General features: G+C 40.1%; 1 protein-coding gene across 8 annotated transcripts; it reads left to right on the top strand.

The window, feature by feature from the left end:
• Positions 1-6,208: 6,208 nt before the first annotated feature.
• On the top strand, positions 6,209-12,384 carry LOC122063189 (toMV resistance protein Tm-2(2)-like). Of its 8 annotated transcripts, none has more exons than XR_006135246.1 (3): positions 6,213-8,701; positions 9,997-10,606; positions 10,833-12,384. XR_006135246.1 is itself a non-coding variant. In XM_042626906.1 (3 exons), the coding sequence occupies exons 1-3, from the start codon at positions 9,079-9,081 to the stop codon at positions 10,867-10,869; spliced, it is 909 nt and encodes a 302-aa protein (XP_042482840.1). In that variant the 5' UTR covers positions 6,226-9,078; the 3' UTR covers positions 10,870-12,384. The 8 variants fall into 8 exon arrangements, 6 of the variants coding, with proteins under 6 accessions (XP_042482838.1, XP_042482835.1, XP_042482837.1 ...); XR_006135247.1 differs by lacking the exon at positions 10,833-12,384 and having other exon boundaries at positions 9,997-10,041; positions 10,267-10,337; XM_042626906.1 differs by having other exon boundaries at positions 6,226-9,905; positions 9,997-10,041.
• Positions 12,385-12,782: the final 398 nt, after the last annotated feature.

Genomic DNA, 12,782 nt, shown 5'->3' with positions numbered 1-12,782 from the left:
CCCCTCCCCCTCCCCCCTTTAACCTTGAGCGTTTATTTGTAGCTATCTAATGAGTGGTCCTAATTAACTACATTGGAAAGAGAAGCATCAAAACTTCTAACTTCACCCAGAGTATCTCAACTCTTCCATTGCCTTCTGCCAGATTTTGCATCACAGCTTTAGATATGGCTGAAGTTGCAGTTTCCATGGTAGTTGGAAAGCTTGGTGACCTTGGGAACCAGCTTTATGCAGAGGCCATTCTTCTATGGTAGGATTCTTCTCATAGAGTCCAGGGATCAGGGAGTGATCTTATGTCTGAGGTGACCTTGGGACATGTGCAAGGGTCTTTTCAGTCGTGGGATCACTCTTTAGTCCCTGGTTCTATGATCAGTTCTTCTTTGTGGAGTTTGAGATGAAATTGAGCGGATTAAAAGAGAGCTGGCACAGATGCAATGCTTCTTAAAAGTTGCAAAGAGAAGGAGAATGACACGTGTATTAACAAGATACTTGCCATCGTAGAGATGGACAAGGGCACTTATCATTGAAGGGATTAATCAAATGTTGTGTTTTGGAATTCTATTGGAATTAATCCAACGATTTTTTTATTACTCCCCCCCCCCCCCCCCCCCTTTTCCCTCTTCCATCGAAATCTCTTCTCTTTCTCTCTCTTTCATACTTGATGAAAATTAGGATATTCTGAAATCCTAGGTGAGAGAGTGTGTCTATATTTCTGAATAACGCAAACATTGCGTGAACAAGTTCCTTGCATTTCTCTACCGTTGAAGAGCTAGAAGATTGTATGGACCTACATTTGTGGTTCAAAAAGCAACCCATATCATTTCCATTAATTTTTGTAGGTAAAATTTTTTCTCTTCTTCTCAATAAAAGATGGATCTCACTGTATGGATATAAAAGGTTTTATCAAATCATATAGATCTCTTGCATCTTATATGTGTATTTTTTTATTATTATTATTTGTTCTTGATGTTCTTGCACATATCGATATCATGTGTTTCTCACATCAAAAGTAGAAACTTGCTTCCACCCTCAGCACACCCCAACATGTTCTAAGCAACATTGCTTCTCTCTCTTTGATCGTATTCTCTATTTTTTATTTCGATTCTCTGGGAATCTTCTCAAGCCCATCGTTCTTGATTTTCTCCGTAAGATCCATTTTCAATTTTTGATGTCCCTAATCATATTAGTACTAGTATTCTTAGTTATTTTGTCTCCGTCGATGCCTTAACAATTAATGTTGAAGAGTATAGTTTCATTTGATTCCTCAATCATTGTTCAATATATAGGGCGAGTAAAAGAAGACAGAAGGAGAGTTGTGGCCATTAGTCTCTCAAAGCATATGTGAATAATCGATTTGCCTCCAAATGTGGATGTGATATGTTTGTTCTTTGTTAATCGTGTAATGATCTATCATGAGGGTGGGGCAATAGTCTTCCTGTTGTGCCTCCTGCGGACCATTTTGTATTGTCATGGAGCTATAGAATCACAGAAAATCCTACATTACCTGGGATGTATTATTGATATTTTTTTGGGTAAACATGTGTTATGGAATATGCATATATGATGTGTCATCCTTTATTTGATGCAATACATTTTTAAACTATGAGACCCACCTATTAAAGTGAAAAATATCATACTATGAATGGTGTTAGTTATATGGCACTTCATTGGTATCACAGTCAGAATGGAAATGGCTGGTGGAAACATATTCTCAGAAGAAACAATGTAAAACCACAAAAAATCTCACGTTGCCTGAGTATGTGCACATATATGATATGGCTTCTTTGACATCATACGACATGTTTGAAAATCGTAAAATCCACCTATCAAAGCAGACAATATCATACCATCGAAGACACCCACATGGCACTTCAACAGCATCGAAAGCTTCAACTGGAAAGGGCATTAAGCATTCTTTGGACACTTTTGTTGCTGCTAGCTTGAGTTTAATTTGTCAGCTGCGGTTGTAGAGGCTGAAGCTAAGAGGGATGGGGTTTTGTTAGCTAAGTTTCTAGCATTTTTTGTCTTTGATCATCTTTAGTGACTACAAATCTGTGATTCTTGCCTCTAGAGGCTCTTTCTTTTTGCTAGATTGGGCTGCTTTGTGATATTTACTCTTTAGCCCCTTTTAGTTTTAGATTCTTTTCTCGCTCCTCAAATAAGGAGGCAAAAATTTTGGTTTAATCAAGGATAAAAGAATTTGGAATTATATTGCAATCAAGGCAACTTGGTATTTATTTGGCTGACACTGCTCCTCTCTCCCTATTCGCAACCCCCTACTGCCAAAGAGGGGAAAGATATGACCAGATGAAGTTTTTTTCTGGATTTTCTGGACCAAATCTAATAAAGTTGCTACAACTTGATTTGGGTGTACCACAAAAATCAGAAGTTAGGATATGCTCATGCTCGTTGCCAGCAAGATGGAGCATATAATAATCCATTTACAGATTATTGTTTTCTTATTTTTCTTTTTAATAGTAATTCAAGGATACCTTCAAAATTTTCGTGTCCACCCAAAGTTCAAGATATTCCTATGGAGGATTCATCTCAATGGTATTCCTGTCAGGGATACTCTTTATTAGTGGATCTCAGATGTCCTATGCCTCTCACCCAGAAACCATATGACATCTATTCTTTCACTACGAGTTTTCCAAGAGAGTTGGGTTGCCTGTCCATTGGGGTTTTGACAGAATTGGCTTCCTTATTCATCCATGCATTATGTAGTCTTACAGTTGTTTTTTTCTGATTTATCATCAAAATCTGATTGGCTATGGTTCTTTTCAATTTTTATTATTACTCTCTACCTTATCTGGATCACAGGAATCAAATTGTTGATAAAATTGGTAAGCCAAACCCTTTAATAATTTAAAGGGAGAGGGATAGGTATGCTAACGTAGTACTTAGGAATTAGGAATGCTAGCGGCATTTTGATCGTAAGATTTGATCAACATGAATTGAACCGTTGGATGGAGAGAAGATATACAATTTTCAATTTACGGTTGCAACACCTTTACTCTCTCTCTCTTTCTCTCTTTCTCTCTTTCTCTCTTTCTCTCTCTTCTCGCCGAAAAAGTTTACTGGAACCAGTCGGAGAAAGCGAAGTTGGGTTTTTCTTTTTTCCTTTCTTTTATCGATTTGCGAAGTGCAGCTTGAACATCAGCAGCAACTGCGGCGGTAGTAGCGGCTGCGGCAGCCCTTTCTATCTATCGATTTACAGAGAGAACATCGGCGACAAATTTTTTTTTTCTTTCTTCTATTGATTTGCAGAGAGTACATCGGCGACAATTTTTTTTTGGATCACGGATAGAGCATGCAGAGAGAAAAGCGGGGAAGATGCAGAAAAGCAGGGAGAGATGCCGCTACCGTCTACAGACTTGATGTGGGAGTTGTTGTTGCCCAATGGTGCCGATCGGAATCACAAAATAGTAAAGCGGGAAAGATGCAGAAAAGCAGGGAGAGATGCCACTGCTGTCGACGGACTTGATGTGGGAGTTGTCGTTGTCCAGCGGAGTCGATCGGAATCACGAAATAGTACCGCTTCCGTCGCTGTTATTGCCGTCGTCGCTTCTGCTGTAGCCGCAGTTGCTGTCGTTTACCAGATAGTACCGTTGCCGTTGACAACAGCGGCGGTGCCAACTACTTTGCTTTCTCCGGCTGAATCCGGTGAATGAATGATTTTTTCCGACGAGGAGAGAGAGAGAGAGAGAGAGAGTAAAGGTGTTGCAACCGTGCATTGAAAATTTGTTTATCTTCTCTCCATCCAACGGTTCCATTCATGTTGATCAAATCCTACGGTCAAAATGCCGCTAGCATTCCTAATTCCTAGGTATTACGCTAGCATACCTGTCCTTTTCCCTAATTGTAAAAAAATATTAACCAATGGATATCTGATTAACACATTCTTAATTCCCATTGGACTAACACTGTTAATAGCCTAATCCCTGATGAGTTTGATATAAATTAGCACCGCTCTCTTTCACTTCCCAACTTACCTTATCCTATCTTACTATGTGCAGGATTTTCTACCTACCTCTTGACAAAATCTGGATGGACTTATAGGATTTTCTATCAAGGACATCTTGTTTTGATGGAATACAACTATATGTTGGCAGGACAGAAAGTTGGAAGTGTTGGCCAAGGGCTTGTTGCAAGGAGTATGAAAGGTATCAGAAATAGGATGTACATCACGATGATTTGGACAAATTCTCATAAACTAACCAAGATGCTTCCCGAACCAATGGACAAAATTTGGCCTTGCATCGGATTTCTAATTTTTTGGAGCTTGCATCTATTAAGCCTACTATCCGGATCAAAAATCACACATAGGTGAATATCATTTATTTTTTGAAAGGGCTAGCTTATAAAGTTGTTGTCAAGGAATTATCTGCTACATATGTATATAACTCTATTTCTCTTTAATAGTACATTTATTTCTTTTCATCATTAAAAAAAAAAAAATGATTGACCTTTATCTGTCTTGGGGGAAAACTTTAGATGTTGGGAGAAGATTCTATAAGCGACCGATATAGGGAGAGTGCACCAATGCATGCTTCGGCAATTTGTCAATAGTGAGAGAGAGAGCTGCTGGTACAGCCCACATCTACGACTTAGAGAACTTTTCCTTTTTCTATAGGGGAAATTACATTCCCCTCCCTTATACTTTACCTAAATAGCACTCCCCTCCCCTATAGTTTGAAAACTAACAACACCCTCCCCAGAGGTTTCAAAATTCTAACTATTGTCCTCTAATCGTGAGTATACCACTATTAAGTGATGACTCATACTTACCTATTCATTTTGACACCCATATTGCCCTTCTATTTATGTGAGATTCCGAAATCACCATCTTTTATGTCAAGTGAAGTAAGTGAAGACCAAAGGAAACACCCACCTCATCTTCTTCGTTTGCACGGTGGTCACTGTTGAACATCATTATCCAAACATGAATTCTATTTCAACTTGCTTTCCTTTTCTTTCTTTTTTTTCTTTTTTTCTTATTTTTTTTTTTCAAAATCAAGTTGCAGGTTCAATAAGACTTGGCCGATGGGAGTATAGAATCTGGCTAGGGCGGGCTGGTCTACCCAATATCTCAGAAAGAAGGTAGGGGGTAAGTGGGTTGCTGGCCATGAGGGAATGTTGCTGGCTAGGCTAAAGCTCGGTTAGTGGATCTATGGAAGGCACGGATGCGTTGGGCTAGGTAAGCCTTACGGGCGAGAGGGCCAGGTGACAACTCAAGAGGATCTCAAGAGGAAGAACCCGTCTTGTGAATTGGGTTTAGTTTCAAAAGCAAAGGGCTCCCCAATGCCTATTCGTCCTCCCAACTCCACCCTTGCTCCCACATCTGCCCTCCCTCCAATTCCGCAGCCCATCCCAATCTGAAACCCTTCTCTAAGAACAACTAAGAAGAAGGGCTACTGTGAAAGCTCCATCACCGTAAATTCTAGAGAAGGTATTGCAGATGGGGAAGGATTGGTTTGCGAAGAAGAAGAATATTTGAGAGTGGGTTTTGTAGTTCTTGTATAAAGGTGCTAGAGATGAGGGTAAATTTGTCTTTTTAATTGCTTATCTAACATGGTTAGTGACTAATGGGACAACAGTTAAAATCTTGAAACCTCAGGAGAGGCTGTTATTAGTTTTTAAACTACTGGGGAGAGGGAGTGTAATTTCCCCTTTTTTTTACTAGGTTTCTCTATCCTTTTCATCCTTAAAAATAGAAAATATTTGGATAATTTTTTTAAGAAAATTTACATTCACTTCCCCTCACATTTGCCTTTATTATATCCTCCCCCCTCGAGTTTTATTTATTATATTTAAACCTATTTAACCTAACGATATACCTAAATATCTATTTCTCTCTCTTCTCTCCTTAAAAAAATCCCCTATGCCCCTCTCATCTTAGTCTTCCTATTGAATTAACCACTAATTCTAAGAAAACTACCGGCATACCTAACCTCCTCCCAGTAATATAATAAAAAACTAATAAAAACTATTTTCATAAAATTTTGCATCGAAATTCAAAAGCATTTGTATGTTCTTTCCATCACTCATATATAGTTGCTTTATTTGACTTGTTTTTAGGTAGACCTTTCTTTGACTGTTACCACTGCATAACTAAACTCGAAAAACTCCCTCTCTTTTAAGCAAAAGATAAAGAATGGCATAAGAGAAAAAAAAACGACAGATATTAGATATTAACTCGGACGATCGAACCGTTGATCCATTTTTCCGTCAACGCCACTCCACTCCACTCCTATGGTTCTGTAGTGGTCGGGTAGCCATGGCGGGTCCTTTCCATTCCTAATTCTATACCACTTCTAAACTTCTACTATTCTGAAGAAATCCAGCCTTCTAGGCTTAGCCTTATTAACCGTCCTCTCCTCTCTGTCGTACCTCCTGGGCGTCAATCAGGAACAGTCGTGGCGGAATCCTCACCTCTTGTCAATTCAGTGCCCTGCACTGTCATTGAAAGCAGAAGCAGTTGCCCTCAACCTCCCCTGCTTTGGATTTCTCGATCCTTGAATTCCAAGGGATAGTCTGGTCTACTGGGAGAGATACCGTCCGCAGAGAGGAGAATTGCTCAGATATGTGCCAGCACCTGCCCATGAGGCAGGAACAAATTGGTATTTCTTTTTTTGTTCTTTTTCATTTGTATTTTTAGTCTCTGAATTTTGGGAGGTCTTTGTTTATGTAATTGTAGAGAATTGGGGTGTATTGAGGGATTTGGGTCTGAACAGATTTTCCCACGAAGCTCTCGGTCTTGACTCTCGATCGAGTAGTGACAGATCTTCTTTGGGAAGTCTACAGGGAAGAGGACTGACACAGGCAGAATTGAATTTGGGGGTGCAACTGCGAAGAAGGTGGTGGCGCGTCAGGGGTGAGGAGGGGGGCTGGGGCAGGGAGGACGAAGAAGGTGGTGATGGGCAGCTGGTTAGGGGCGACCTGTTTAGAAATGGGTAATCTGGGATTTTAAAATACCATGGAGTAGAGGTGGAACTTTGCTTTTCGGGGGAGTCAAAAGAAGTTCAAGGTAGGGACTTTGAGTAAATATAGGGGGAGTGATAGTAATTGGGCCATACAAAAAGCATTAAAGCTGTTGATCTCCTCAATATTTATATCAGCAATGAGTCCATGACTCAACCCGAGACTTCCACTGGATCTTGAATTACAGCTTTAACTATGGCTGGAGTTGCAGTTGCCACAGTGGTTCGAAGTCTTGGTGACCTTATTGGTAAGCAGCTTTATGAAGAAGTATCTCTTCTGTATGGAGTTAAAGATGAAGTTGAATGGATTCAAAGAGAGCTGTTACGGATACAATGCTTCCTAAAAGATGCAGAAGCCATAGAAAAGGATAATGAAAGAGTCAAGAATTGGATAAGAGAAGTGAAGGAAGTGGCCTCCATGGCAGAGGATGTTGTGGACACCTTCAACCTCGAAATAGAAGGCCGTGGCACAATCAGGAGGGGTGGATTCAGGGGCATCCTCAACAATTATATTTCCATCTTCAAAAAGCCCATAACCCGACATAAGGTTGGAGAAAAGATACAAGAGATCAGGCTTAAAATCCATGAGATCTCTGAGAGCAGATCAACTTATGGCATGGGAAACATTGATACAGGGGGAGAAGGGAAAAATTATGAGAGGCAAAGCCTGAAAGAATGGAGGCGATCTTCCCCTCATATTGAGGAACCAGATTTTGTTGGTTTCAAGGAAGACATAGAGTTGTTGGAGGCAAGACTGTTGCTGCGGGAGGAACGCAGGTGCGTAGTTTCTATAATTGGGATGGGTGGTTTGGGTAAAACAACTCTTGCTAAGAAGCTTTATAATCGTGTTAGAAATTATTTTAGCTGTCTTGCTTGGATCTACATATCCCAAGAATATGTACTGGAAGACCTCCTACAATATATAGGCAAAAGAGTTGGGCTTCCAGATGTGATGAAGATGAATCAAGAAGAGTTGAAGGAGGAACTCTACAAGTTCTTGACGAGGAGGAAGTACTTGATCGTATTGGATGACATTTGGAAAACAAGAACATGGGATGAGCTTCAGGCAGCTCTGCCAGATGGTTTCAGTGGGAGTAGAATAATCATAACCACTCGCAATAGAGATGTAGCCATACATGCTGATGCGAGGACACCCCCTCATGAGCTACATTTCCTAGATGAGGAGGAGAGCTGGGAATTGTTCTCAAGGAAGGTTTTCCCAAATAAAGAAATCGACAATAGTTATTGTCCTCCGGAGTTGCAGGGTTTGGGCAGAGATATAGTGGCAAAATGTGGTGGGTTACCTCTAGCTCTTGCAGTAATGGGAGGTCTCTTATTAAGGAAACAGAAAATGGTTCAAGCATGGAAGACAGTACTGCAAAGCATGAATTGGCAGCTTGATCAAGACGACCATTCTTGTATGAAAATATTAGCCTTGAGTTACAATGATCTACCTGACTGTCTCAAGTCTTGTTTCCTCTATTTTGGTATTTTCCCAGAAGACCATGAAATTTGTACAAGCAAATTGATCAATATGTGGGTTGCAGAAGGATTCATCAAACCTCGGGGTCAGGAAACATTGGAAGATGCCGCAGAAGATTGCTTGGACGAGATAACACGACGGAGCTTGATTCAATCAGTAACTAGAAGGTTCGACGGAAGGATCAAGTCATGCCGCATTCACGATCTTCTTCGAGACCTCTCCATTTCGTAAGCCAAGGAAGGTAACTTTTTATACATCTGTACTGAAAACAAGGTAGAAGGCCCTGAATTTCCATCCAGAGTGCATAGAATTGCTTTTCATCGTACATTCTCTCTGAGTAAAAGCAATCAACGAATCCGTACCATTATTACCTTCCAAAATGTACCTGAAGTGTACTTTCGTAGTCTGTGCAGAGATTTCAACTTCTTGGTAATTTTGGATCTTCAGGGAGTTGATACAAGAATTCCTGATGGAATCGGAGAACTTAAAAATTTGAAGTACCTAGGGTTACAAGGTGCTATCAAACAAAGTCTTCCATCCACTGTATGTCACCTCCTCAACCTACAGACCTTGGATGGAAGAGGATCAATCCTTGAAGTACCAGCCACTATCTGGAATATGAGAAAGTTGAGACATTTGTATGTGGAAGTGGATTCCAAAATTCACCTTCCACAACAGGAAAATGATGTCTCTGTAAGTGCCCTCCAAACTCTTTCCCAGTTGAATACTGACACTTTGAGGTTTAATGGGTGGAATCACTTGAGAAACTTGACTAATCTTAGGAAACTGAAATTATATGGTAATTACATGGGAAAAGAGGAATTGGCTAGATTACCTGAGTGCCTGCAGTCTCTGTGGTTGGACAAGGGTTTCCAAACATTCAAAGGATTGGTGTTTTCTTGCTATCTGCATCTTCATAAGTTGTCTTTGAAGGGAAGATTAGAGAAGTATCCTGACATCCATGAGTTCCCACCAAACCTAGCTAAGTTAACACTGGCTTATTCCCAATTGGGGGATGATCCTATGCCATTGCTAGAGAGGCTACCATGTTTAAGGAGTCTCATGTTATTAGATGATTCATATGTGGGTGCAAAAATGGTTTGCTCCATGGGGGGTTTTCAGAGACTTGAAGACTTGCAACTTGTAGGTCTGCGTCAAATGTTGGAGTGGGAGATAACAGGAGGGATGCCAAGACTTGAAAGGTTGACCGTTCATTCATGCTCAAGATTAAAAAAGATCCCTGATGGATTGAAGGGGATAACCACCCTCAGGGTACTTGATATCAATATGCCTCTAAGCTTCAATTCCAGGATGGATTTGGACAAGGTGGATTGGGACAAGATCAAACACGTACCCTCAATTATAACAACAATAAGCAAGTCTGATCCCAGGTTAGACAGGATCCCAACAGGAATCTCTATTCCGAAACAAGAAGACCTCCCATGGTAACTTGAGGACAGTCTGTTCCTACTATATTAATTATTACACAAATCCTATTACTAACGTGGTACTTTTTATTGATTTTTCCTTGCTTAGGTATCAAAGGGATCACATCGCTTTGATGAGAGAAGAAAAACCATGGTAATCATACGACTAGAGTCTGATCCTACCATATTAATTATTACACAAATCATATTATTGATGTGGTACTTTTGATTGATTTTCCTTGCTTATGTATCAAAGGGGAACCATGGTAAATATAGTACTAGAATCTGTTCCCATTGCCTCCTCATTTATGTATTATACAAATTATACTATATGCTAACATGGTGGTTTTTACTGGTTTTCTTTGCTTTGCTCACCAAGTATCAAAGAGCAGTCGTCGAAACCAAAATGGAGGCAAGATTTTGAAGGATTCTTATCCTGCATCTTGAGGAAAAGATAAGACAAACAATAAAGAAAGCGAGAGTTTGATTAGTGGGGCCATGATTTGTAAATTGGAGCAATCCGATTGGTTCAGGTCACAGTTGCATTTAGAAAACACAGCACGGATGGTTATGTGGGAATCCTCTTAACTATTATTTGGAAGAGCTCAAACTACAAGGAGACTCATCCTTCAACCATCACTACATACCTTTGCTCTCCTATGATTGTCCTGATAGTTGATCGTCCAAGCCATCAATCCTCAAACAAATCTCCACCCTTGGTACAATAATAATTTCTTTCATTTATCAGTGTTCTGGCTTAGTAATCTTGACTATTGATTTGATTTTACAAATGCAGTTCTTGGCATTATATTAATTTGTTGGTGTTCTTTATATTCACTGGTCTTCGTAAAAGTTAATAAGAACTTCATTTGATAAGAACATGTCATGATATATACCATTGAAAGCTTTTCCTCACTGGGGTTTGGAATAACTGGTGACCAACAGGAACACAGGGTGCTGTCATCATGCGATCAAGAACTAGAATAGGAATCTGGGGTACTCAGTAGGGTGAGTTCGTGGGGAGAGGAAACTGTTTCGCAATGTGGGAGTACCATTTTGCAACATGGAGTAGACGGAACTCCTGGAATAGTGCAGAATGAGATTAGACCGAGTTTTCCATTTCTCTCAATGAAGAGATAATCTCTTCATTCATCGATTTTGGTGCTCAGATAGAACTCCTGAAATAGTGGAAAGGATAGTTTGGACGTTCATATACAGAGGCATGTCATTTTGATGGGATTCCCCTCTCCTATGGTGAAAGAACTTCTTTTTTTGGGTGAATGTAAATAATTCGCGGATTGTGAATGAACCCGACCTTGAAGAAATTTGTATTCCAGAAGCAGATCTGAATAAATGGAAAACACACACACTGTAAAGCATCCTCACTATCCACCCCCTACCCCTTACGGCTCATCCCAAAACTACTTATATTCGTTGGATGAGAAACCTGACAACTGCCATGTGAACCCTCCAAGGTTCGTTTCTATCATTCAAGATCCAAAGTTTACTAGCAAGATGGGCTTTTTCCTGGCGAGGAAGATCATACAGCCAATTCTATCCAGTCTAAGAAGCCAAATATTGGCCAGCAAGTGTGTGCTTTGCATGAAAGACGATGAAATGACAAAACACATTAATTTCCCTGAATCCTATCATATTGCCTATCGTGAAAGTGGAAATCACGGGTTATCTTGCTGGCTCATGTAAGTGTACTCTTTGCAGCTGGAAAGGGGTGAGCCTTAGCAAGAGAGGACATGCTTGCTTTAAATGTCTTCACATTCTATCAGATATTCAGATGGGAGATATGGGAAGAATGCAACAGGTACAGTTTTTGAAACTGAGCCAAAGTTGAGGCAATTCAGATATATTACCAGTGGGCTAGTCTGTGGCACAACGGTTGAGTTACACTATTGTAACATGTTGGTCACATGTTCAAAATCTGAAAACAGCCTCCGAAGCAGGGGGTAGGGTCGTGTACATTTGCTCCTGGCGGGTTACCCGCCAGTGAAGTTAGATAGGATTGTCAAGAGGAGGGCTCGAGCTGACCAAGTCATAGTTCAGTACTGGTCCTGGCTTAATCCCTACCGTGGTCCCATCGAGCCAGCCCCAAAAACCAGAAAACATTGTTCACGAGTTAACCCCACAGTATTGTCCTCAAGTGGAGTTCTAGAAGACCAGCCAGCTGTCCCACAAATTTGGAAGAAATTGAAGCTTCAAGGAGTCCAGCAGCAGCCATCAATTTCAGCAATATTGTTTAAGATTTTGTTTCGTTTTTAGCATTGGCTTGATTCTAAGTCAAATATGGTGTTATGAATTTCTATTTCAGATTTGCTTGGTTAATAAGTAGCTAATTTAGGAAATTTTAGTTCGTTTCTATTCCTATGTTAGTTTCCTTTTATCTTTACTTTCTATTTTGTAAGCTGAACTCAATCCTATAAAGAGGAGCTGTTGTAATCAATTTAAAAAGTTTATGAAGAATGATTTAGAGATGGCTTATATTGCTTATATTGTTTTGCTGTGGTGTGCAGTTGGGTGAGAGGCCCTGTGTGATATGCCCAAAACCTGATCTTCTTCTCCACCCCCACCAACCAAAAAAAGAGACTCATGCCTGTGCCCTGTGAAGGGGGAAGTGTAAGTAATAGAAAGCTTTATTAAGCTGCTGGACAAAGATGGTGAATGTATATAAAAGACATGACTAAATTAATGTAGGACATTTAAACAAGCCCTCATGCTCTGTGGGATATTGCTCATATGGCTAATATAGCCAACAAAATATCTTTGGCTTTCTAGTTCTCAGTCGCAACAAATGGTAGGCCAAAATCTGGTCTATATGCACAATGCGTAAGGTTTATCAACTGCTCTAAAACTTAATCATCCAAGGATGTATAATTGTCAATA

The sequence above is a fragment of the Macadamia integrifolia genome, unplaced genomic scaffold (genome assembly GCF_013358625.1).
Source record: "Macadamia integrifolia cultivar HAES 741 unplaced genomic scaffold, SCU_Mint_v3 scaffold1248, whole genome shotgun sequence".
Taxonomy (NCBI): Eukaryota; Viridiplantae; Streptophyta; class Magnoliopsida; order Proteales; family Proteaceae; genus Macadamia; species Macadamia integrifolia.
Note: the sequence above shows the minus strand (reverse complement) of the source record. Positions and strands in the feature narration are given on the sequence as shown.

Coding starts and splice junctions, on each gene's coding strand:
- LOC122063189 (XM_042626901.1), top strand. CDS start 7,174: ATGGCTGGAGTTGCAGTTGCCACAGTGGTTCGAAGTCTTGGTGACCTT.